The following is a 23,885-nucleotide window of genomic DNA, read 5'->3' on the forward strand; positions in this document are numbered from 1 at the left end:
GAGGAAGGTCCTTCTCCTACCTGGCCGCCAAGACCTGGAACTCCCTCCCGACCGACCTGCGCCTGACCCAAGACCACCTCTCCTTCAGGAAGAAGCTCAAGACCTGGCTGTTCGAGCAGTAGCAGCACCCCCCCCCCCCCCCAAGCGCCTTGAGACCCTCCGGGTGAGTAGTGCGCTCTATAAATGTCCTTGATTGATTGATTGATTGATTGGAGCAGACAAGCAGGTGCCAGCCTTCATTAATGTCAGTTGAGGCAGGGCAGGTGTTGCGGTTTGCATAACTTAAAGCACTTAGCAGGTGTGCTTTGCTTTGCCTCAATAATGTACACTCACTGGTCAATCAGAGGGTGTTGTGATGACACCGAGGGTGGCATGGGTGTGCCAGCCAGAGGGTGGCATGGGTGAACCAGAGTGCCAGTGTTGACAGAGGATGGCAGTGCTTTGCTTTGCCCCAATAATGTACACTGGTGAACCCGAGGGTGCTGTGATGACACAGAGGGTGACATGGGTGAGCCAGAGGGTGGCATGGGTGACCAAAGAGAGTGCCAGTGGTGACAGAGGGTGGCAGTGATGAAGAAAGCCTTGCAAACAGGCTGGGCACGTAGAAACAACAAGTTCGCAAAACTGGCGACCCGACAAGTAAGTTCGCAATTTGCGAAATTGTACAAAACCCTCGCAAACTTGCAGAAACCCGTGCGAACACACACACCCCCAAAAAATCCGCAAATCCGCGAGGATTCGCGGATTTTGCGTATTGTCGCAATCCGCAAATACGCAAATCCGCAAATTCGCGGATTGCGAATCCGCAAAATACGCCCATGCTTACAAATAATAAACACATAGTGAACTGAGAGTGGTATGACTGGCTGCATGATGCATATAGTGATATTTGTTCACATGGTCTTCTGATAATTGGCTGCAGATTATGAGTGAGGAGGGGGTGTGCTTGTAACCAGGGAGGAAAAGGCCAAATGACATCCCAGGGGAATATAGAGTGGGGTAATAAGAAGGCAAACAGTGGCCTAGCTTTGGAATGGCTCCAGTCAGATGGTGCTGGAACCCATGAGCTTCTGACACGAGGATCAAGTTTTCATACATGCTATGCATGCCGTCAGTTTTGACATGTGGCACTGGTTGCCTTTTGGCTGTACTTGGTGACACAAAACACAGCATGGTCTTTATGAATGTGCAGACAATGCACTCGCGTGCATTGGTGCCTAATCCTGGATTAGCTTCTCCTGAGCACAAAACCCATTTCAAGATGGCAGCCAATGCATCCGCATGCGATGTGATGCATGGATGTCTGTCATACATTGTGATGTGATGGATGCATGTGCCTCATACGTTGTACTGTTATGTACAGATGTGCATCATACATTGTTATGTGACACACACATGTGCATCATACATTGTGATATGATGCATGCATGTGCATCAAACATTGTGATGTTATGTAAGTATGTGCATCATACAGTGGTACGCATGTACATCATACATTGTAATGTAATGCATGCCTGCGCTCATACATGGTGATGTGATGCATGCATATGCATCATACATTGTGATGTGATGCATGCATGTGTGTCATACTTTGCGTTGTGATGCATGAATGTGCATCCTATTTTGCAATGTATGATGCACATGTATGCATCACAATGCAGTGATGCAAGCATGTGCATCACACATTGTGAAGTGATGGAGGAATGTGCATCATACATTGTGATGTGATGCATGCATATGCATCATATATTGTGGTGCGATGCATGCATGTGAATTATACATTTTGATGTGATGCATGCATGTTCACACATTGTGATGTGATGCATGCATGTGCACACATTGTGATGTGATGCATGCATGTGCACACTTTCTAATGTGACGCATGCATGTGCATTATACATCACGAGGTAATGCATGCATGTGCATCATACATTGGGATACATGTGCATTATACATTGCGATGTGATGCATGCATGTGCACATATTGTGATTTGATGCATGCATATGCGTCATACAATGTGATGTGATGCATGAGTGTGCACACATTGTGATGTGAAGCATGCCCACACATGCTGATGTGATGCATGCGCATCATACATTGTAATGTGATGCATGCATGTGCATCAAAGATTGCGATGTGATGCTTGCATGTGCACACATTGAGATGTGCGCATGCATGTGCACACATTGTGATGTGATGCATGCACGTGCATATATTGTAATGATGCTGTGCACCATACATTGTGATGTGATGCACACATATTCATAATACAGTGTGATATGATGCATGCATTTGCATCAACACATTGTGATGTGATGGATGCATGTGCACCATACATTGTGATGTGATGTACGCATGTGCATCAAACATTGTGATGTGATGCATGTGGACAGATTGTGAAGTGATGCATGCATGGTCACTCATGATGTGATGCATGTGTGTGCATCATGCATTGTGATGATGCTGTGTATCATACATTGTTATATGATGCACCCATTTGCATCATACATTGTGGCGCATGCATGTGCATCATACATTGTGATGTGATGCATGCATGTGCATCATACATTACGATGTCATATATGCAAGTACACACATTGTGATGCAATGTATGCATGGTTAATCATTGTGATGTGTGCATGTTCATCATACATCAGAGGTAATGCATGCATGTGCATCAGATACAATGTGAAGTGATGCATGCATGTACATCATACATTGTGATGTGATCCATGCAAGTGCACACATTGTGATGAGATTCATGCATGTGCACACATTGTGATGTGATGCATGCATGTGCATCATACATTCTGATGTGATGCATGCATGTGCACACATTGTGGTGTATGCATATGCACACACTCTCAAGACCGGCCCTTGGCTTCCCAAGCAGCAGCAGCAGCAGCAGCAGCAGCAGCAGCAGCAGCAGCAGCAGCAGCGCGTCTCCCTGACGGGCCCAGCCACAGAAAGACGCGGCCTTCAACCCGGAACAAAGGACCGGCCGCCCAACAACGCGGCTCCCGGCAAGCCCGGCAGGCCAGGAGACCTCTGAACAGGACATCTAGGACAGCCAATCAGCCCGACGAGACATCCAAGAAGACTCCAGCAGGTAAGAACCAGCAAATCCACGTCCTATTCCGTCTGAAGACAGAAAAAAAGAACAGCTGAATGCTGGGATAGCACAGCTTATGTACTCCCAGTGGGAGGGGGTGGGCTAAGGTATCCCAGCATTCTCCTGCTCTTTTTTTCTATTGTGGAGATGGTCATCTCCACATTGTTAAGGAAGGGGGCGAGGACTGGAGGGACCAGGAGGTAATATCAATGCAAATAGGCACTGGCACAGCCAATAGGTCACTGTTTTACTGCTTATTGCTCTGACAGTGTTTTGTTATATAGTGTAAGCACTGCATTATGAATCTGCAAGGCTTCTTGGTTTCACTGAGGATGTTCATATTTCTTTGCCACTTTGCTTTCATTTCATTATTGCTCAGAGGGTTATTGGCCACTGTGAAGGCTCAGGGCGCTCACCATGAACAGCTTTAGTGCTGTCTTTTATTTTTTTTACTGCTCTCATTCCACAGAGGACATACTGCATAAACACATCAGAGGTCACTCACCGGTCATCGTGGCAGGATCGCTCCTTCTACCTGTAAAATAAAATACGTTTTGTGACTCTGGGGTTACAGATCTTTACAGCTCATTCTAGCATCAGGACAGCACAAGTGAGGAGAAGCAGCATGAGTTGGAGGCAATAACATTTTGCTTCATGGAAGAGCTTCTGCACTGAACACGAGGCAGCGGTGGGCACAACCTGTAACCATAGCACTCCGCGTGGTAAGGGAGCACCGTGTATCAGTACTACTGCCCTGCAGTGGAAGGATCCCTTGTGACACGCTGCAAACCACAAAAGTACTACTGAGCACATCACCCCCTTGCTGTCACTCCAAAGCATACCTCAATGCCCCACTTTATACGCAATTAACCTGGAGCGGATACGTCTTCTATACCACATCAGAGTAGAGTAAGGTAGTTTCCAAAAGAGAACTTCTGAGGGGAAGTCCTGACCCGATCTTTAGCCCTGTTTTTTCCCCAGACTTTTTTCTATTGATGCAGTTTGTGGTTCCTCCAGTTACTGGTGACCCGCCGTATGTGGATACATGTGTGTGGCTGAACAGGTGTTGAGCCAGGCAAGGACCCTTGAGAAGAGCAGGATGCTTCTCTCTTTAGAGTATTTTTATATCCCTTCCTCAAAATGATTCAGAGCCATACAGTATATGGGCCCGATTCACAGAACTAACTTACGACAAAATCCTAAACTTACTACCATTTTGGTATTCACAGAAGGCATGTAGGAGTCCTAACTTTACTACTCCTAAACTGAGAAAAATCCTAACTTTAAGCCTTTCGGTATTCACAGAAGGCATTTAAGAGTCCTAAAGTTAGGACTCTTAACTTCTGTGAATACCGAAATGACTAAGTGCCTTCTGTGAATACCAAAACGAGTAAGTGACTTCTGTGAATACCAAAATGGTAGTACGTTTAAAGTTTTGTCTTAAGTTAGTTCTGTGAATCAGGCCCACCGTAATCTATGAAATATCAATTGCTGAAGGAAAGGTTACTTGCCTGTAACCATGGCTCCCAGCTCAGTTCCTTCCTCAGTGCTTTATTCTTCTCCAAACAAAGATCGCTGAGTCAGTTGTGAAAGAACTTACAAGTTTATTTAGAGCAAATCCCTAGAGCAGCTAATCAGATCCCGACCTGCACGCAACTGGTCCAGGTCTTCAACAACACAATACTCTAACAAGTCATTCAGTGCATGCGCTACCGAATGAGACAAACCTTCCAGTAGAGCGCAATGCACCCCTGTACACGTTTTAATACTTGTTTATGTAATTGAAGAAGAATGGAAACAACCACACAGAACGACTTACACAATTGCCAACATTATCGGGCTTGGAGAGCAAAGAGGGATTTTTACAGTAAGTACATGGTTCACAAGGGAAATGTTACTGACCCTGTAAGCGTCTGTCCGTAGCATATGGTGCTGTAGATTCACATGCTCTGCATATTCCTGACATCTAGGTTTTGGCCTCAGACATTTGGTTTGGTTAAAGCCTTCATTAAGGTCTCATAATGGTCATTCCTCCCCCTTCCCCTCGGGGTTTCACCTGCTCCAGTCTGGAACCTTAATATAGTCCTCACCAGATCTATGGGTCTCCCTTTTGAGTCCTTACGCTGTCTTGTCCTCTCTAATACCTCTTCTGGAAAATGGCCCTCTGAGTCTGGGTCACAATAACATCTTTTAGACACACTAGTGAATTGTGAGCCCCCACAATTTAGGATACGTCTTTTTTAGGTTCACAGGGCAGTGCTCAGGACTAGCCACAAGTTCTTTACCCTTTCTGCCTAAACCAGGTCACTCTTCTGTCCTCAAACAGACTCGGTACCCAAGGTGATGCTCTACACCCTAGATATTTAACGTGCTTTAATGTATTACATAGACAGAACCAAGTAATTTCACAAAGCAGACCAGCTGTTTGTAGACTTTGCGAAACCTCATAAAAAGGCCAGCCAATAACTAAGGCAGGAATTGTTAGATGGATAGTCAAGTGTATCCAAACTTGCTATCGTAAAGTAAGGAGAGCCTTCCCAGGCAAATCAAGGGTGCAGTCTGCGCTGAAAAAGGCTGCAACTATGGTCTTTCTGGTCAAATATCCTCCGAGCAGATGTAAGCAAAGCAGCAACATGGTCCACCCCAGACATGTTTACTAAACACTACTGTGTGGATGTCCTGGACAGACAACAGGTGATGGATGGTCAGATGGTTTAAGAACTTTGTTTCAGACATCTGCATCACCCACACTAGTCAACACTTTTGGAAGCGTAAAGCTTTATAGTCTATGCAGAGCATGCTTATCTCTAGCAACACATACTATGAATGGAAAATGCTACTTACCCCGTAAGCATCAGTTCATAGCGTGTGGTGCTGTAGATTCACATGTGCCCACTCTCAAGGGGTGGGTGGAATGTGCTTAGTCACATTACGCAAAGCTCCGCGAAACGGTAACAAATCTCCACGAGCACGCAAAAATTCCCCAAACACACGGGGAATTGCTTGTTCCGCCCAAACACGCATTTTGAAAGCGCAAATTGGCAAAAAATTCAGCGAAGCTGCCGATCGCAGAATTTTTGGCAATTCCGCATTCCCTGCGGAACGCGAAATTACCCAAATTCAGCAAAATCCACAAGCGGAACGGAAATTAGCGCTCAGGCATACCACTCTCCACCCTGGAAGCGTCTGGCTCTGAGCACAGATCTGATCTCTTGTTAACCCCTTTGATGCTCATGATGGAGCGGTACCGTCATGAGCATCGGTTGGGCTGTGCTTATGACCAAACCGCTCCGTCATGGCACCCACCCATGGGGAAAGTGCTGGCGCTCCCCTCCATGGGCATCCCAACATGCTGCCACAAAGGGGGATGGCAGCGGAAGAGCTTCCGCTGCCACCCTGACCCCGCCCCTCGGTGATCATGTGATGTCAGCGCGCACAGCGCACGCCGTTGTCATCAGGAAGCACTGGGACACCTGGAAGCCACTTGCTTCCAGGGGTCCGAAGGAGAGGGTGAGTGTTTGTGTGCTCCGGTGGGGCGTGGGGGCCAGATGCACATGCAATGAGGCATCGGGGGAGAGGAAAGAGTATTTCCTCTTCCCTGATGTCTCACTGCAGGGCATTCCTGCTTCACAATGGCGCACGGCATCATGATCGTGTAGCAGGAATGCCCCACTAGACACCAGGGATGTCTTTTTTTGATAAAAGGAAGTGACCCCTTGGGCAAGGGTCACTTCCACTGGGGCCAATTTATTTTAAGACTTTTCTGCTCACCCTGGGGACAGATCGGTCGTTTTTTGGGCCGTTTCTGGGGTGGGGCAGAAAAGCCCACTAGAGCAAGGGAATTATTTTAAATTGAAATGGAATTGACCCCTTGGCCAAGGGTCGCTTCCAGGGGCAGGTTTTTTTATTATGTGTATTCTGCCCCCCCCCCCGTGGGGCAGATCGGCCCATTTTTTGCCCTTTATCCCCCCGTGGGGGGCAGAAAACCCCACTAGGCACCAGGGATTTTGTTTTGTGTGTAATGGAAGCGACATGGTTGCATCCAAGGGGGTAATTTATTTATTTATTATTTATTAAGCGACTTGTATCGCGCAAACAAAACCCGAAGGTGTCAAGGCGCCTATCAAAACAGATCAAAAGATTGCAGAGCGCCACTAAGGGTATGCACGTGTGAAAAGGTGGGTCTTTAGAGCAGATCTAAAAGCTTGTAGAGTGGGGCGGGACCTTACTTCCAAAGGGAGAGCATTCCACCATTTGGGGGCCAAGTTAGAAAAGGCCTTGCCTCCCCATCTTGCTTTTCTAACACGAGGTACAGAAAGAAGAAGCTTCTGAGTGGAACGGAGATTTCTGCCAGGGTTATACTGAGATAGGATCGATCCAATGCCTGTAGGGCTAGATTTAGCTAAAGCTTTATACACCATACACATGGATTTAAAAAGGATCCGATCCTCAACAGGGAGCCAGTGAAGCTGCTTTCGGGCTTCGGTGACAGAGGCACGTTTAGGTAGATCAAGAACGAATCTCGCTGCCGCATTCTGGACCACCTGCAAGCGCTGTAGCTGACTCTTGTTCAGTCCTGCATACAGCGCATTGCAATAATCCAGTCGCGAGCCCAGAAGTGCGACAGCAAGTTGCCTTCTTGCCTGAGGTGACAAATAGTGCCTAATCTTCCTTAGGATGTGGAGAATCCCCCAGCAGGTCGATACAGTCCTGTTGACCTGTTGGCACATACTAAGGGTGGGGTCAATCATGACTCCCAGATTTTTTGCTGAGGAGGTAGGCTCGGGACATAGGCCCAGCGAGTTCGGCCACCACTCAGCAGACCAGATCTGTTCTTTTCCTCCGAATACCATCACCTCCGTCTTCTCCCCATTCAGTTTTAGTGAATTATGAATCATCCACTGTCCGACTGCCTCCATACAAGATCTAAAATTGGCGGCAGTCGACGTAACTGACTGGGAGAGAGAGACTAGGATCTGGGTGTCGTCCGCATAGGAAACTACCTCCATCCCAAAGGATCTAATAAGTCTGGCAAGGGGGGTCACATAGATATTAAAAAGGGTAGGACTAAGCGCTGACCCTTGGGGGACCCCACATTGCACAGACAGGGATGGAGATAGAAACGGTCCCAGCATGACCCTTTGCTCTCTGTGATCGAGAAAAGAGGAAAGGAGTCCCAGGGCTGACCCGCGAACCCCAATCTCCCTCAGGCGAGATGTTAACACCGAGGGGGATAGGGTATCGAAGGCCGCTGTGAGATCTAGAAGGATCAGGAGGGAGGTCTGTCCCTCATCAACCCTGGTGTGGATATTATCCAGCACTATGGTGAGGGCAGACTCGGTGCTATGCTCCCTCCTGAATCCATGCTGGGAAAGATCCAAACAGCCCGAACTCTCCACGAATGCAGCCAGATGTTTGTTCAGATGGGCTTCTAGCATCTTCGCGGGAGCCGGGAGCAGTGAAATGGGGCGAACGTTTTTTAACACCCCAGGGTCCAGAGAAGGCTTTTTTAGCAGTGGTTTTACTACAGCATTCTTCCACTGCTGTGGAAAAATGCCTTCCTCCATCACCCTATTCATGATGTCGACCAGAGGGGGAAGGAGAGATTCTCTGCACTGCTTGAGGATCTTTAGCGGGCAGACATCTAGTGGAGAGCCAGATTTGGTTTTGTCAAGCAGGATCTCAAGATCCTGACAGGAAAGAGGGGGAAAGGATACCAGATCCTGATGTCGAGATGATTCAGCATCAACAGGCTCAGAAAGAACAGGCACCGAGGGCACGGCGGTCAAAGTTTTTGGGCCTCCAAAGCAGTGTAGATGTCCGCGATCTTTGACTGAAAGAAGGCAGCTATCTTGTTACATAGTTCCTGTGAAGCAACCACAGGATCCGGGGTCTGGAGGGAAGTGAGGGAGTCAACGATCCTAAAAAGTTCTCTAGGAGATGAAAGTGAGGAAGTGAGGGCCGTAAAATATTCCTGCTTGGTCTTAATCACTTCCAATTTATAGTTTTTAAGCAGGACCTTATGAGCTTCTCTATCCTTAGGGGCCCAGCTAGAGTGCCATAAGCGTTCCTGCCTCCTTACTTCCTGTCTACGAAGCCTTAGTTGTTCGGAGAACCAGGGAGCAGAAGGTTTTTTCCTAGCAGAGTAACAGGACCTAGCAGGAGCCAGCTCCTCTAGTGCCTCAGAAATGGTGTTTTTATATATAGAGACCGCTGTGGAAGCGTCCACCTCCTGAGTAATGGACAGACTAGATGTCCATGGGTGGAAAGAATCTTCCCTGATCTTTTTAAGGTTCCTTCGCACTTCCATAGTGCTCGAGGCCCTTCTGGCGGAATCCCGTGTCAGACAAGTCAAATTAAAGGGAACGGCCAGGTGGTCCGACCAAGAGAGATGGAAAGGGTTGGTGACTGTCAGCCTAAGATCATTAGAAAAGATTCCATCGAGCGTGTGTCCCGCTCGGTGGGTGGGACCATTCACCAATTGGGTGAGTCCACAGGCTGACATTATTTCCACCAAAGAGATAGTGTCATGAGCCTCCAGTAGCTCTAGGTGGAAATTAAAATCACCTAGAATAGTAAAATTTTGTCGGCCAAAGTAGGGTTCCAAAACCTGCATTAGTTTCAGCCCAAAACCTGCTCTTGGGCCGGGGGGGCGATAGACCAAGATTCCATTAAATGCAAGGTTAGCAGAGTCAAATAGGGAAAAATATAAAACTTGAAATACATCCTTGGGGTCAGAGAGAGGTACAGTATGACAGTGGAATCTGTCCTGATACAAAATAGCCATTTGGTTAATGTTTTATCTGCCCCTCCTGGAGACAGATCTGCCCCTTTTTTTGACCTTTCTTACCTAGGCAGGAGGGGGGAGCCAGAAACCAATACTAGGCACTAGGGTTTTATTACTTTTGCAAGGGGGGCACATTTCTGTGTGCTGTTTTCTGCCCCGCCTGGGGAGCAGATTAGCCTGGCAGACTATCTCACTCAATCCTTTGGGCAAGATCACCCCCCATTTTTCTCAGCCCTATTTGAAGGCCCATCTGGCCGATTGGCCATTTGGGTAGTGACATAGCGTGTGATAATGTTAAATGTTTTATTTCTTGTGAATTGCAATTGTAATGCTTTATTTCTCTCCTTTTGTTCTAGTTCAAGGCATTTGCTCTTTAGACTGTTCCATGTTGTGGTTTCTTTACTGGTGGTTCTACTGTTTGTGTAGTTACATGTGTTTGGTAAGAGACTTTTTTTTGTACAATGTAAATGAGTTTCATTTCTCTGCATGAATGTGTTTTTTGCAAATGGTGTAATAATAGCAGTATGTTTGGCTTCTGTGTCAAAAACCTTTTGCATTTCTGCTCGAAGTGTATTTTGTTGTCTTGTGAGTAATTGGTTTTGTTTTTTTCTTTCTAGTGGGATATCATTGGTTTTTGCTGTGTCTCTGCAGAGTAGGTGCTGGTGAGTGTAGCTGTCTCTTGCAAGTGAATGGTATAGTTTTTGAGTATATAGATCTTTGTGATAAAGGCACACATTTGTTTACTTACTTATTTTGCACAGTGTTGGTTGTTGTTGACTTGTTTGTGCAGTCTCCTTTCTTAATAAGGATAATGGCTAGCCGCAGGATTACTGCTCAGCAAGTTCTTGGAATGCATTTTGAGTCTTCCTCTGACCATGGTTCAGGGACTGACTCTGCATATGAGGCAGAGGAGAGAGGAGAAGATTCAGGCATTGAGTTTTCTCTGCACAATGAATCATCGGATGATGAAGCTACTCTCAGTGCGGATGAAGCTACTCTCAGTGCGGATGAAGTGCATGTGTTAGAGGAGGACATTGATGTGCCGATAGTGCCGCAAGAGGTATCTGGGCTGCAGCCTGGGGCTGCAAGGCTTTCCGTTGGTATAGTGCGGCAAGAGGCATCTGGGCTGCAGCCTGGGGCTGCAAGGCTTCCCGTTGAAAGTGCTGACCTCTGGGTTGCCCCAGGCATGCTGCAGCCGGTATTGGCAGACTTTTCTGGTACTCCAGGGTGTTGAGTGATTACTGAAAAAAAAATTCCGATACATTTTTTTCAGTTGTTTATGGACAATGTATTGTTGGCAGAGATTTTTGAGCAGTCTAATTTGTATGCCAAACAGTTTTTGAGGGACAACAATGCCAGCCTTAAGCCCCATTCTAGAGCTACCCGGTGAACTCCCACAAATCTGGAAGAGATGAAGAAGTTCTTGGGTTTAACTTTTTTGATGGGCTTGCTAAGAAAGCCGTCAATGTCTTCATATTGGTCTACTAGTCCCTTGATGGCAACAGCTATATTTCCGGCAGTCATGAGTCGTGATAGGTATTTGCTTCTGCTTCGGATGCTGCATTTTGTCGATAATAGTTTAGCGTTGGCACAAGATCACCCTGATTGTGTCCGTCTTTTAAAGATTCCACCTGTCATTGATCACTTTGTAGATCTATTTTCTGAGATCTATGCTCCAGGGAAAGAAATAGCAGTGGATGAGTCTTTGGTGTTGTTCAAGGGCCGCTTGGTTTATACGCAATACATTCCTAGTAAGAGGCAACTCTATGGAATTAAGCTATATATGCTGTGTGACAGTAGGACTGGATATGTCTCTAATTTCAGGGTGTTCACCAGTAAGGAATCCAGGATTAACCCCCTTGGTTGTCAGTCCACTTTTGGAGTGACTGAGAAAATTGTGTGGGAGCTTGGTAGAGGACATTTTAACAAAGGCCACCATTTATATGTAGATAACATACACTGGTGTGCGGTTGTTCAGGGAATTGGCCAAAGTGGACACTGTTGCTTGTGGCACAATCCGCTCTAACTCTAATGGTTTCCCAAAAGAACTTGTGTGTCAAAAGCTTGTGTGGGGACAGTGCAGTGCGTTGCGAGGAGCTTCTAGCTGTGAAGTTTTCAGACAGGAGAGATGTCTACATGCTGACTACCATCCATGATGAAAGCACGTCACCTGTGACTGTTAGGGGTCAGGTTGCTGCAGTGCGCAAACCTGTGTGCATTTTAGACTACAATAGGCACATGGGTGGAGTTGATAGAGTAGATCAGAGGTTGGAACATTGCAATGCTCTTCGTAAGGCTTACATTTGGTATAAGAAGTTGGCTATCCATCTTTTCCACTTGGCAACCTTTAATGCTGTTGTTGTATTCAAGGATTCTTAACTTGAGTCAAAGATGACTTTTGCTAAGTTTCAGGAGTCTGTAATAGGCAGCCTTGTTCTAGTGGAACAGGGAAGTGTTCCTAGAGTTGGAGTGGTAGAGGATGTGGCTAGATTGAAAGATCGCCACTTTCCTGATCGCATATCTCCCACAACCTCAAAAGACTTTCCCAGTAGGCGATGTAGAGTCCGTTGGTGAACAGGTACACACAAAAGGAGACTTGTTTGTGCTACCCCGAGTGACCTTCTGTAAGAACTGGGACCTCCAGTTCCCCGGGGGGTAGCTTAGCTCGAGCAGGTAGGCAACCAGGGGCTTACGTGTAAAGTAGCTACACAACACACTCATCCACTGAGACAATAAGTGCGCGCAATAATGGAGACCACACCAGTACTTTTGATTAAAAACAATAGCTTTTATATAGGATTAGGATCAGGGCAATCAATACATCAGCATTTCCTAGAGTATTTCACTAAAGCATTTTCATCATGGGAGCAAAGGTAGCAATTCAGTAAATAACATAGCCTGTCGCAATAACCTTTTCATCATGTAAAGTGGATACTTTCATTAATCATGAACCAGCATTTCAGGTAGTAAGAATGAGCATTTCATCCTATGAGAATAAACAGTTCATTAAAGGTAAATCATTTCATTGAGTCTGACAACTCCCTTGTGCAGGGCTAAACCACTTCGGGGTAAATCAACAGGTCATCAGGCATAAACTGTTAATCAGGTGTAACTATTTCATCAGGGATAAACAGTTAATCAGGCCCGAACAACCTTGTTATCAATCAGGGCCTCGTAGTAGCAGGCAATGTACCCCTTCCCCTCTCAACCAGGGGTTAACCAGTATGGCCAGCAGTCACTAGAGGCTAATTGGTGTCAACGCGGCCCATTTCACAGTTTCCCCCAGAGGAGGGGCGAAGTCGGGGCCTTCTCCGGCCTTCCGCCCTCCTCCCCGGGGGTTTACCTTGGTTCTTCGGGCCTCCGCCGGGCCCCTTGCGGTGATCCGGTTGCAGGGGAGGGCTCCAGCCCTCCGTTGGGCTCTACTCGGCCCCTCGCTGGTAGGGGGAACCGGTCCCGGGCCTATGTTAGGCTCCTCAAGCCTCGGGACCAGTCAGGGGCAGAGCGGTGGACAAGGAGCAGCAGGACGGGCCCGGACCTCTCTCTCGGCCTGGCCTGAGCTCATGATCCAATCGCCGGAGGCTGAGGGGAGGCGCGCCCGCGGCCGCCAATCGCAGCACGGCTAACGGGGGCATCACAGCCTATCCCCCAATCACTGACAAGGGAGGCGGGGCTGCGGCCGATGACACGGCGCCCCGTCACGTGGTGTGGGTGATGTAGGCTTCGGCCTAGCGAGGCCGACGGTGCCTTGACTGTAATTTGCGGCTCCCCTGTCACGTGGGCCTGGGTGAGGAGACTTCTCGGGCCTAGCATGGCCCACCGCAGTACGGCGGCGGCCCTCTCCTGGCGTCGGGGGCCACCGCGATGATGCCAGCACAACAGGGGGAACTCTTCAGGATATTGCTCGGGCCGCGACGGCAGCGGCAGAGCACCGGGGGCACTTCAGAGGCCGGGAGCGGCGGCAACAGGTCCCGACAGCGCCGGGGGCAGCCAGGAGCGCTCCAAGGCACAGGGCGTCCCCAGGGGCATTCGAAGAGGACCGGGCTGCGGCGGTCAGTTCCCAGGCAGAGCGGGGTCGTTACAGCGCTTGGGGGGACAGTTCCAAAATGCGGGCAATAACGCTGGTGGCACCGCGCTCAGGCAGCGACAGCAGTGGGGTGAAGCACGAGGTGAGGCACACACAGCAGCTCTGGCCGGCTACAGCACTTCTCAGGGGTAAAGCAGGAGAGCACTGGGTAGGTAGGCAGACAGCTTGGCAGCCTCAGCAATCAGGCAGTTCAGTCAGGGGGAGGCAGGGAGTGCGCAGGGGCAGCACAGTCCAGTACCTGGTCGATCCCCCAGTAGTCCTCTGTAGGATGGGCAAGTAGTCTTCTCGGCGCCTAGGTGGTTCTGCGCCCTTATGAGGTGGTTTCTTGAAGAGGGGGGGTCTTGAGTTGGAGGCTTGGCAAGTTAACTCAGGTCACTGAAGATGGTCCCTGGGTTCCCCTCCCGCCATGCCAGATCAGTGGGCTAGACTAGGATACCTCACTCTACTTGGGAGGCAGCACCTCAGCCCTGTCACCCCCAGAGGCATAGGTCCCTGACTAGGCTGCAAAAATAGGCTCCGCCTTTCTTCTGGAAGGTTCCAGGAGCTTCCCCACTCTACCTATGGGCAGGCGATGGCAAGCTGGCATTGCAACAATGTATGGGGTCCCAGCCAGCTCCTGGCAACTAGGGTGCTACTAGAAAAAGACCACGCTGCAGTAGCAGGGGCCAGCGGTAGCCATGTTTGGAGTAGAGAGGACCTGCACCTTAACATAGATTGGCTATGGAAAGGTGCCCGGAGACCTAATGGCCAACAAAAAGGAGGTGGGAAAAATGAGGCAAGGGCGAAAAAATAGGGAAAAACCTCCCTAGGGCTGACAGGTCTAACACCTTCTAACCCTGGGCTGTGTGTGCCTGCTTGTTTTAGAATGTACCACATACAAAAGAGTTATTGGGAGCATCCATGAGTGGTAAAGTGAACTGCCTGGCCTCTATTGTTTAATATTTTTTGTTCAGTGTCAAGGTTGGCATTTGTGTAGTGTATTTAGTTTCAGATTTTGTGTTAGTAGATTTGCATCTATTTGCAATTTGTTTGTGTTTTCTTATTTGTATAAAAAGATCCTAAATGTGATGGCAGTGTGCGTGGAGTGGCGCTTGTCTGGTGGTGTGTGTGGAGTGGGGATTGGCTGGCGGTGTGCGTGGACTGCGCTTGGCTGGCGGTGTGTTTGGATTGGCGCTTGGCTGGCGGTGTATTTGGACTGGCGCTTGGCTGGTGGTGTAGTGTAGTTCCTATTATCCCAATAGGCTCTGCGCATTGGAATAATACCTTCAATAGTATAGGCCTAGACCAGACGTTAACTAGGTCTACTACTGTCGATATTAGACTTAAAGTTTTGGGTTTGCCAGCTAGCTCAGAGTTCACTAGAAACTTTCTCGAATAGGCAAGGAGGAGTTGAACCTCCCTGGATAGACAAGAAGGGATTTAGTTTCTGACAACCATAGAACATGACAACTTTGCTCTCCCCTAATCAAGAGTGTATCTCTAGAGTCGTGTGAAAACAAAAGACGACTTATTTTACTCAGTCAGTACGTGCATTCTTAGTCTCACCAGATTGTAGAGAAAAGGAAGAGACGGGCGTGTTCAATAAAAGATGTTATTTATTGATCAGTCTCTTTTCTCATACAAGAGAAATGGATCGATATTATCGCAATACTTATGGTTAAGTAAAGTGCATACAATAAAAGCAGAAGTATAAAATAATACTGTAAAAACATTTATATGGTTTCTAAGCCATATGAAGGTTTAAAATGGATAAAATAGATACATACATATATATATTTGACTAATCGTACTCAACTGGTGTTTCTAACTACGCCTACCCCGTGTACCTGACCTAAGCCTAATACGTGGGCGGGAATAGAAAGTAGCAGTTTAAGTTAAGTTTGTTTTGCCAAGTGACTGACTCAAGAATTCTCTGCGAGGGGTTATTCAGTTCTGTACCTGGAATTTAGGATGAATGAGGGATGGTATCTCTCGTCTCTGGTCTCGATATTCCAGGCTGCCTGCGAGGGCTACCCGGAAGCGCCGGAGCTGGATTTCTCGGCAGGAGAAAGGCAGCGTCTCGTTCTCAGCGCGTCAGAAAGGCGGGGCTGCGCCAGCGGGGTCTGCTCTGCTCTGGGCTTCGGCAAGTCTGGCTGCTCCGATCTCGTCACCACCGCGTGTGTTTGCATAGGGCAATATCGGTAATATTTATACCTTTAAGGTGCCGAGATTGACGTAAGGATGGACATAGATACGTCAATAAGGATGTCATACGACCTGGTCGTTAGCACATTCTTTTGCTGAAGTTCTCTGAGAAATCAAAACAATGGCCGCAGGGTTTTTCCCAGGTTGTCATAGGTTTGATTTGTTTTGAGAACTCCGTATGCCTTATCAGGGGCTGGAGGAATATCGCTTGTCTAATTAGGTGGCAAGCGTTATGACCTAATCAGATAACACGTTCCTGTGCCGTAGTGTGGCTTAATCAGATAACGGGTTCTGCATCATGGGGTTTTCTGCCTCATGGGATGGCTGCTAGTTAACTTGTTAACCAAAATAGGGTCAGGAATAGGGGGATCGATACAGAACCTATAGGAATACATCACACCCACTCCACGCTAACTATGGACATATTTACTAATCTAGGCATAGTAAAACATACTGTAGAGCATAGTGTATATCTTACCACCCCAAAATACATAAATGCATTTTGAAACTATCAAATATACGAAAAAAAGGCAGTCACATGTATTATATGCACTCAAGCTGTAGAATAATGCTAAAGTAATCACGCATATCTATACATTATTACTAGTTTGTATATGAGAATTTACACATGAAATGGCTCTTAATACAGAAAAAAGGTTCGAGACCATTTCATCACAGAATAAAAATAATTATGAACATACCAGCGGGCAGCTAATGTCTATAAAGTATCTAAAAATAGAAATTTTTGTTCTCTAAGAATAGTTCTTACTTTAAGCAGAAGATAAGTGTCCCGAAAAATTTGTAAAAATATTCTGGGGCTGCTGAACAAAATTGCTGTCCGTGAACTGGAAGGAAAATTGTTCATGGTATTTTGTTATTCTAGTTGAAGGCCAAATTCAGGGAACGCCGTGTGCGAGCTTGCTCAAAAGTCTCTATTTCTGCTCTGGTGAGAACATCATATCATTTAGACTGTCGAAAAAGCTGTCAACAGCTTCCTGGGAGAGTTCCACTAACTCGGAAAAAGGTGTAACCATGCATTCGTGAGCATGATTGTCTCCATTGACGTTCTGATTTGGATTGCTGACAGAAGGTCGTACCTGATCGATGCTGCTTTCATCTTGAACTTCACTACCCTTCAATCGTAGTGGTGAAGTTTCCACGAATGCCGTCATCAGGATTGGTAGCCGCTGAGGGCAGCACAAAGCATGAGCCTTTATCGGACTCAACAATGTTTCTGCATCCATTGGCGCATCCGATTGTAGCGTCAGACAGGTGTCTAACAAGCATTCTTCTCCGCATAGCGGGCACCTTAATACAGGTAAAACACATCGATGCCACATTGGTCGAAATGAAAGAAACCATGTCATGTTCAGGTCTCTAAGCCGGGATAGTCCCAGGATTTTTGATATCCGGTCCCGGTATCCAATGGCTCGGATTGTTTCTTCCCTTGTCGCAGGTGTTTTGTCTGTGACACGGTTTGCCATAACGAAAAATTAGGACCAAGAATAGGATTCCTGCAATTAGTCCCAAAATGAGGGGAAGTCCGCCAAAAATCGAATGGACGAAATCTGGAAAAATACCCAGTATGGCTTTGAATGGTGTTAATGCCATCGAGAATACTGTCTTAAATACCTTTGAGACTCCACTGGTATCAGAAATATTTAAGATTTCATTCAGGATTTCTGCGAAATGTATGGGGGAATTAGTTGATAACAATGAGTGAATCTCTGCAGTCGTCCTTGCGACTAGGAGATCATACGTTTCCTTTGATGACGTGAGCCTGGTCGGCGTCTGAAGAAGCACTGTTTTCATTCTGCTTAAAGTATCTATTCGAATAGAAGTAATTTTCAAGTTGGGCCATGCCCTTGCCTCCCTGTCTGGAAAGGAGCTGGGGAACAATGAGTGTCCACAGCACATGACCTTCGCAGTCGTAGTTACGAGATAAGGAGTCCCGGGCATAAGACTACAACATCTGTGATCCACAATTAGAATGTAACTCCCATTGTAGAGTCTTTGAAAGAATGGTTCTATCTTTGTTGCAGGTGCGCCTAGCTGGTGACATGAAAGGTTATTTGAGTTCCCTTCACAGGCTCCATGCAAACTAATTCCATTACACAGAAGTGTACCGCTTAGTGACATCGCACAATTATTGCCACTAAGAAACACTTTCTGTCCTTTATTACTGACACATGCATGTGAATAGGGCAAGTTCCATGTTGTCTTAATGTACCCTGTTCCCAATTTTTCGTACATGCCAGCCTGTATATATTTTTGGCAGTATTGAAACCTGAAGGTTGATATTGGAATATTAATTATCCCATGTATTATCCATTCACTGACAGGTCGTTCTGACATTGTCACTGGTAATCTCTCAAGTTTCTCAATGCTCAGGATTGTATAATCAGCACCCTTCTGTGCCATACTGATTTGTTTATCAGTAAGGTTAAAGATATTGAATAGTGACGTTGTGTTGATTAAACGCCAAGGCACAAAGCCTGAACGCAGATTTTGTAACGTCCAGCCAAGCTGTACAATAGAACGCAATTGAGACTGACCGTGTTGTAACAACAGTAAGTCTTGCGATATTATGTCGATTGCTGAAGACACAATGCTGTCCGAAGAAAGAATTCTGGAGGACAGAGTCATTAACCCATTGTCCACTACAGAAAGTGATTTTTCCAAATTAATACGGTCAATTTCCCGTATTCTTTCTGCTGTCTCAATTTGAGTCACCTTCCAGGCCTCGTTGTATGCTGCATATACAGAGGCTGCTATGAAACGCTTTTGACGCTGTTTGCGTGGTCCCATAATGAAATCACGCAAGTCAGCACCATCAGTAAGTAAAGTTAGGTGTTGCTTAATATCTGCCAGTGTGGAACTTTGTAGCCATTGAAGGCATAATGTGCCCACACTGTAGGTTGTTATTATCCCTGGGTGTTGTCTTTGGGAATATCTAGGGTCTGGCCTGGTCAATTTCAACCCCTGTGTTTTGTTCAGGAATCTGTCTTGACAGTTATTAGTATCTGTTGGCCAGATCAACCACTGTTTCCAATCAGGATGTGTTCTGTTTTGGTTTAATACATAGTTTACGTCTATCTCTTCATCTGTAGAGCTATTGCTGTTCATTGTTGGCTTTGGAATAGACGGTTTATTTAAATCTTTGATTTTGGCTAGGCCAAGACAGGTAGTTTGTTGAACAGTGTCATTCAAAAATATAATTTGTTCTGGGATCATGCAGGCTCTAAACAATGATTCTATACCTTGTACTTGCCATTCTTTTGTACCCCAAACACTTTTTACTTCAACATTTTTGTCCCAATAATCAAAACCAAAAGTATTCATTTGTTCAAAGAATGAGTCTGAATATATCAATTTCGTGTTTGTTATCATGGTCTTTGTCCCTGTCTTATTTGACAATTTGAAATAAAATGTTTCAGCATTACTTGTGTTGAAACCTGAAAAGTATGAATATTTGCCATAAAAGGTTCTTGAGCTGTCTTTTGGAGGGGTTGCACAATGTTCCCATTGATTATAATTTAAAACATTTCTAGGTTGTGCAGATTTATGTAGAAAATGGTTACCATAGTGGTTGTAACAATACATACTATCATAATTAGTCGAACCCTGCAAATAATCATGTTTGGTAAATTTAGCAGACATCACTAAGTCAGACATCATATTATTTATACTTTCAAAGTCCCAATCATCAGCAAATGAGCTTGGTTTTACAAAGTCACTCAATGAGATCTTGATTTGGTGTGGATATTTCAGGATTTCAACCGGACCATAGATTTCGTAGTCAGTGTTGTCCCATGCTACCCCACCCGGTATAGGATTGGCTGTGAAGTTGACTGAAGAAAGTTCTCTTTTCTCGACGTGTGAAGATGTGTGTGGTTTGAGGATCAAGTTGATTTTCTGACTTGCTGTGTCCATTTTAGCATATTTTCCCTCAATGAAGCGTCCCAAAGTTAGTACCATGATGAGCCAAAGTATGAGGATAAATGCACCAAAACCCACCCAAAATTCAATCCATGGAGAAATCAGATATGTTTCTTTCAGTTGTTTCAAAAGTTCTTTAACTTTATCTTTAAAGGTTTTTGTTGATGGCTGTGTTTTTGATTCACTTAGGTCTTCAGAGGAATCATCGAAGTTTATGAAGTAGCCGGATGCAGTTCTGTCAATTGTTCCAATTGCTTCACGATTACTGTTTCTTGCATAATCGTTTGTTACTTCATTGTAGATTGGTGTGTCTCTGCTAAATGTTTTTATTTGGATTTTCAGAGGTTTAAGTTCCATTGCATTGTTGCACAGTCCTTGTTGTTCTTCTGTAGGCGTTTCGAATGTGATTAGCCTCTTAGTTAGGACCTCTGTATTGGTAGCAAACCTTGGTGTTCTGCTACTTATTGGGAGTCCACTTGGCCTACTATTTGTTATCGGCCACATGATTGTGGTTTTACCAGGTCGATGGATACAACTCGGTTCTCCTTTTTACCAGCAAGCGGCGGTAGTACAACTGATCTTGTCCCGTTGATAGACAAGACAGGAACTGCTTTTCTGTAAGAAGGCCCAAATTCCTTCTTTACCGCGATCTTTTCTCTGACTAGATCCCCGACTTTTGGAATCCAGACAGGTCTTGCTGGGACAGGTGGTGGTTCTTCAGTGGTTGTTGGCTGCTGTTTCAACTTTATGTTGCTCAGGTCTTTTCTTGTTTTGTTTAAGTCCTGTAAAATAGCCAAACGATCTTTGATATCAAAGCTTTTTTCCTTCACCACTGAAGTCTGACTGTCGAGGTCTAAGACTAACATCCTAGTTCCAAACAATAATTCGTACGGACTGAGTCCCTTCAGAGAATTTCTTGGCAGGTTATTTAGACTACGTTGGACACTTATTAGATGTTTGACCCACCCAGCTCCCGAACCTAATACCCTTTACGTTATAGATTGCTTTCTGCCTTGGTTTTTTCTTTATTGCTTTCTGCCTTGGTTTTTTCTTTACACCATCCCGTATCCCTCAGGAAGGAAGTGAGAAGAATCCCGCTGTGCTATACTCATTTGACTATGTTTCCCCACAGGCTTGAGGGCTAAATGTGAAAACATTGGTCAAACGTAGCATGTTCCTAGCGTATATGCCATTTAGACTCGCAAATCTTTGTATAACAGTCCAGGCGTCAGCCGAGTGCTGAGGATCTACATTATAAGTGGGAACTAGCCTGTATAGGTTAATCGGACGCTTTGCTTTTTACTGTTGATTCTTCCTGGAGTGAAACGCCATGGTAGTATACCGTTTCTCTCGCCACTGCGATTTCTGTTGCAGTTTGGGCATTTTTTTACAAAAATGTGATGCTGCAGGCTCATGCCTGGCCACCAGTACCTTGATTGGAATTCTTCCAGGGAATCTTTTAGTTTGAGGTGTCCGAGACCCTCACCCATATGTGCGTCTGCAATTAACAAAGTTCTCCTGTCCATGTTTGGAATCACTCTATCCCCCACTCCAGGGATTCGAGCAAAAGGGACGGAGTTTGCATCGATTATGTATGTATAATTGAGTGGATAGTTAATCGGTAGCGCTGAGCAGTCGCCTTTTGATGACGTTTTCACCGCCAGCACTGTTTCACCGTCAATGTATTTCACTGTACGCTTTTTTCTAGCTACGGAAGCCGATTTAGTTGCTGCCGCTGTGGCTGTCTCAGCCAATGAATTCCCTGCAACGTGAACGCCATCACGCTGATGACTCAGTGTATGTATCACGTGAGTCTTTGGTAGTTCTTTTTGAAAAAGAGCTACTTGTTCCCAAAGCAGTTTTTGCTTTATTGTTGCACCTGTGTCATCTTTGTAACCGTTTTGAATCCATGTCTGCAAATCGTTGTTATATGATTTGACGCAGTAATATGAATCGGACACTATAAGTGTCGGGAATTCGCGATCCGCATTATCTAGCGCCATTTTCAATGCTAATATTTCAGTCTGTTGTTCTGAATTAGTTTCTACTGAGTGTGTTTTTGTTAATAGAGGTCTTAGTTTACCTCCGCGCCACACTTCTTTTGTAATCTCATATGTGGGGTTGTATGCTTGTTCTCCCCAAACGGAGGGTTGAGCATGTCCGTCTGTATAGATTACACAAGCGTATTGTCGTAAGGGCAGAATGTCGGTTGGCAGAGGGAATATTCTTTCATATTCTAGATTTTTTAAATCCTTTAGTTCTGGATCAAAGTAGTAGTATACTTTGTCCGTTGTGATTGAATTCACCCATTGTATCCATTTCGGATTCAACGTTGTTGTTGGTAAATTACACGGTGTTGTTAGTGCCTCAAAGGCTGATTCTGCTGTTCTGACTGTGATGTGTCTACCGTCAGCTTTATCTTTTTCTCTAGCTATTCCGGTATGAACTGCATGAACAATGTTTTCTTTGATACTGAACTTCTTTTCAGATTCTGTGTACAAGTGTGATTTGAATGCAATTGGTACCTTTTCTCCCTCATTAGAGGTCAGGTATGTGAATCCGCATCTTCCTGGGATGACTCGAATCACAAGATTGCGTGTGTTATCACGTGTTTCTAATTTTGTTTTAATTAGCATGTCTGTTTGTAAGGATCTCAGAATTTCTGTGTGTATTTGAGTCCAATTGGTTCTTTTAAAATCTGGTTTTATTAGATCATAAAGGGGTTTGACCCTTTCTGCGTAATTTGCAATGTATGTTCTTCCGAAATTTAGGAAGCCTAGAATTGACTGTAGGTTTTTTAGTGTTCTAGGTGCTTCGAGTACGGCACATTTCTCTAGGAAATTGTCAGCCAGGCTTTTGCCTTCACTTGATAATTCATATCCTAAGAACAGGACTGTCAGATGGGCAATTCTGGTTTTTTAAAGTTGAATTTGTAACCCTCTGCTGCGAACCCAAGTATTATGGTGTTCACTCTCTTCAAGTGTGTATCCAAGTCATCATCTGTTAGGTATATGTCGTCGACATAAGATAATGCTTCGTCATCATATGTTTGTAGTAATTCTGTTACTCTCGCTGAGAATACTCCTGGGCTGTTCTTGTACCCCTGGGCTAACCGACAGAATTGTTTTTTGAGTGCCATTTATTGAGAACGCAGACAAATATCTGCTCTCTGGTGCTATATTTTGACAAAAGAATCCATTAGAGATGTCTAATGTTGTTTTGTATTTTTTGCGCACTATGTTATTCATTAGTGCAGCACTATGCGAGTTTTGCACTGCAAAAGTTTTGCAACATGAGTTAAGGTGTCGGTAATCCAAAACTAGACGATATGAATTGTCTGGTTTGGAGACCGGAAACAAAGGGTTGTTCATTTGTGAGGTGCAAGTTTCAATCACCCCCTGGTATTCTAGCTGATCTAGGATTTCTTTTACCTGTTTTTTAGCTTCTTGCTTAATTGGGTACTGTCTTTGTGCAGTAGGTTGTGATTTTAACTGGATTTTGTGAGGAGGAGAGTCCTCATCCCATCCTACATGATTTTTGTATAAAGCAGGAGCTTGAGCTATTGCCCATTTTCTAGCAAGTGTGTATTTTTTATGAATTGGGATATGATTTGAGAAGGCAGGCATAATTATTTCTTCGCCATGAGTGCAATCCCTGACAAACTCTGGTGGCCAGTCTTTTTCAGCTAGAAGGATGTCATAGCCCTTGGAGAGATTATCCCAAAATAGTCCCCTTATTTTTCTAGTCTTATCCCCCTCTATACGTAATGTTATTTCAT

The 23,885-nt window shown here is 45.5% G+C and overlaps 1 protein-coding gene across 1 annotated transcript in view; it reads right to left on the bottom strand.

Moving 5' to 3' along the window:
• The window catches only part of LOC144752899 (class I histocompatibility antigen, Gogo-OKO alpha chain-like), a 341,555-nt gene that overhangs the window by 85,410 nt on the left and 232,260 nt on the right, over positions 1 to 23,885 (bottom strand). Inside the window, exon 6 of the mRNA XM_078640725.1 lies at positions 3,619 to 3,648. Coding sequence (XP_078496851.1) covers positions 3,619 to 3,648 — 30 coding nt within the window. The remainder of the gene's footprint in view (positions 1 to 3,618; positions 3,649 to 23,885) is intronic.

This window comes from Lissotriton helveticus, chromosome 5_1 (assembly GCF_964261635.1).
Source record: "Lissotriton helveticus chromosome 5_1, aLisHel1.1, whole genome shotgun sequence".
Classification (NCBI taxonomy): domain Eukaryota; kingdom Metazoa; phylum Chordata; class Amphibia; order Caudata; family Salamandridae; genus Lissotriton; species Lissotriton helveticus.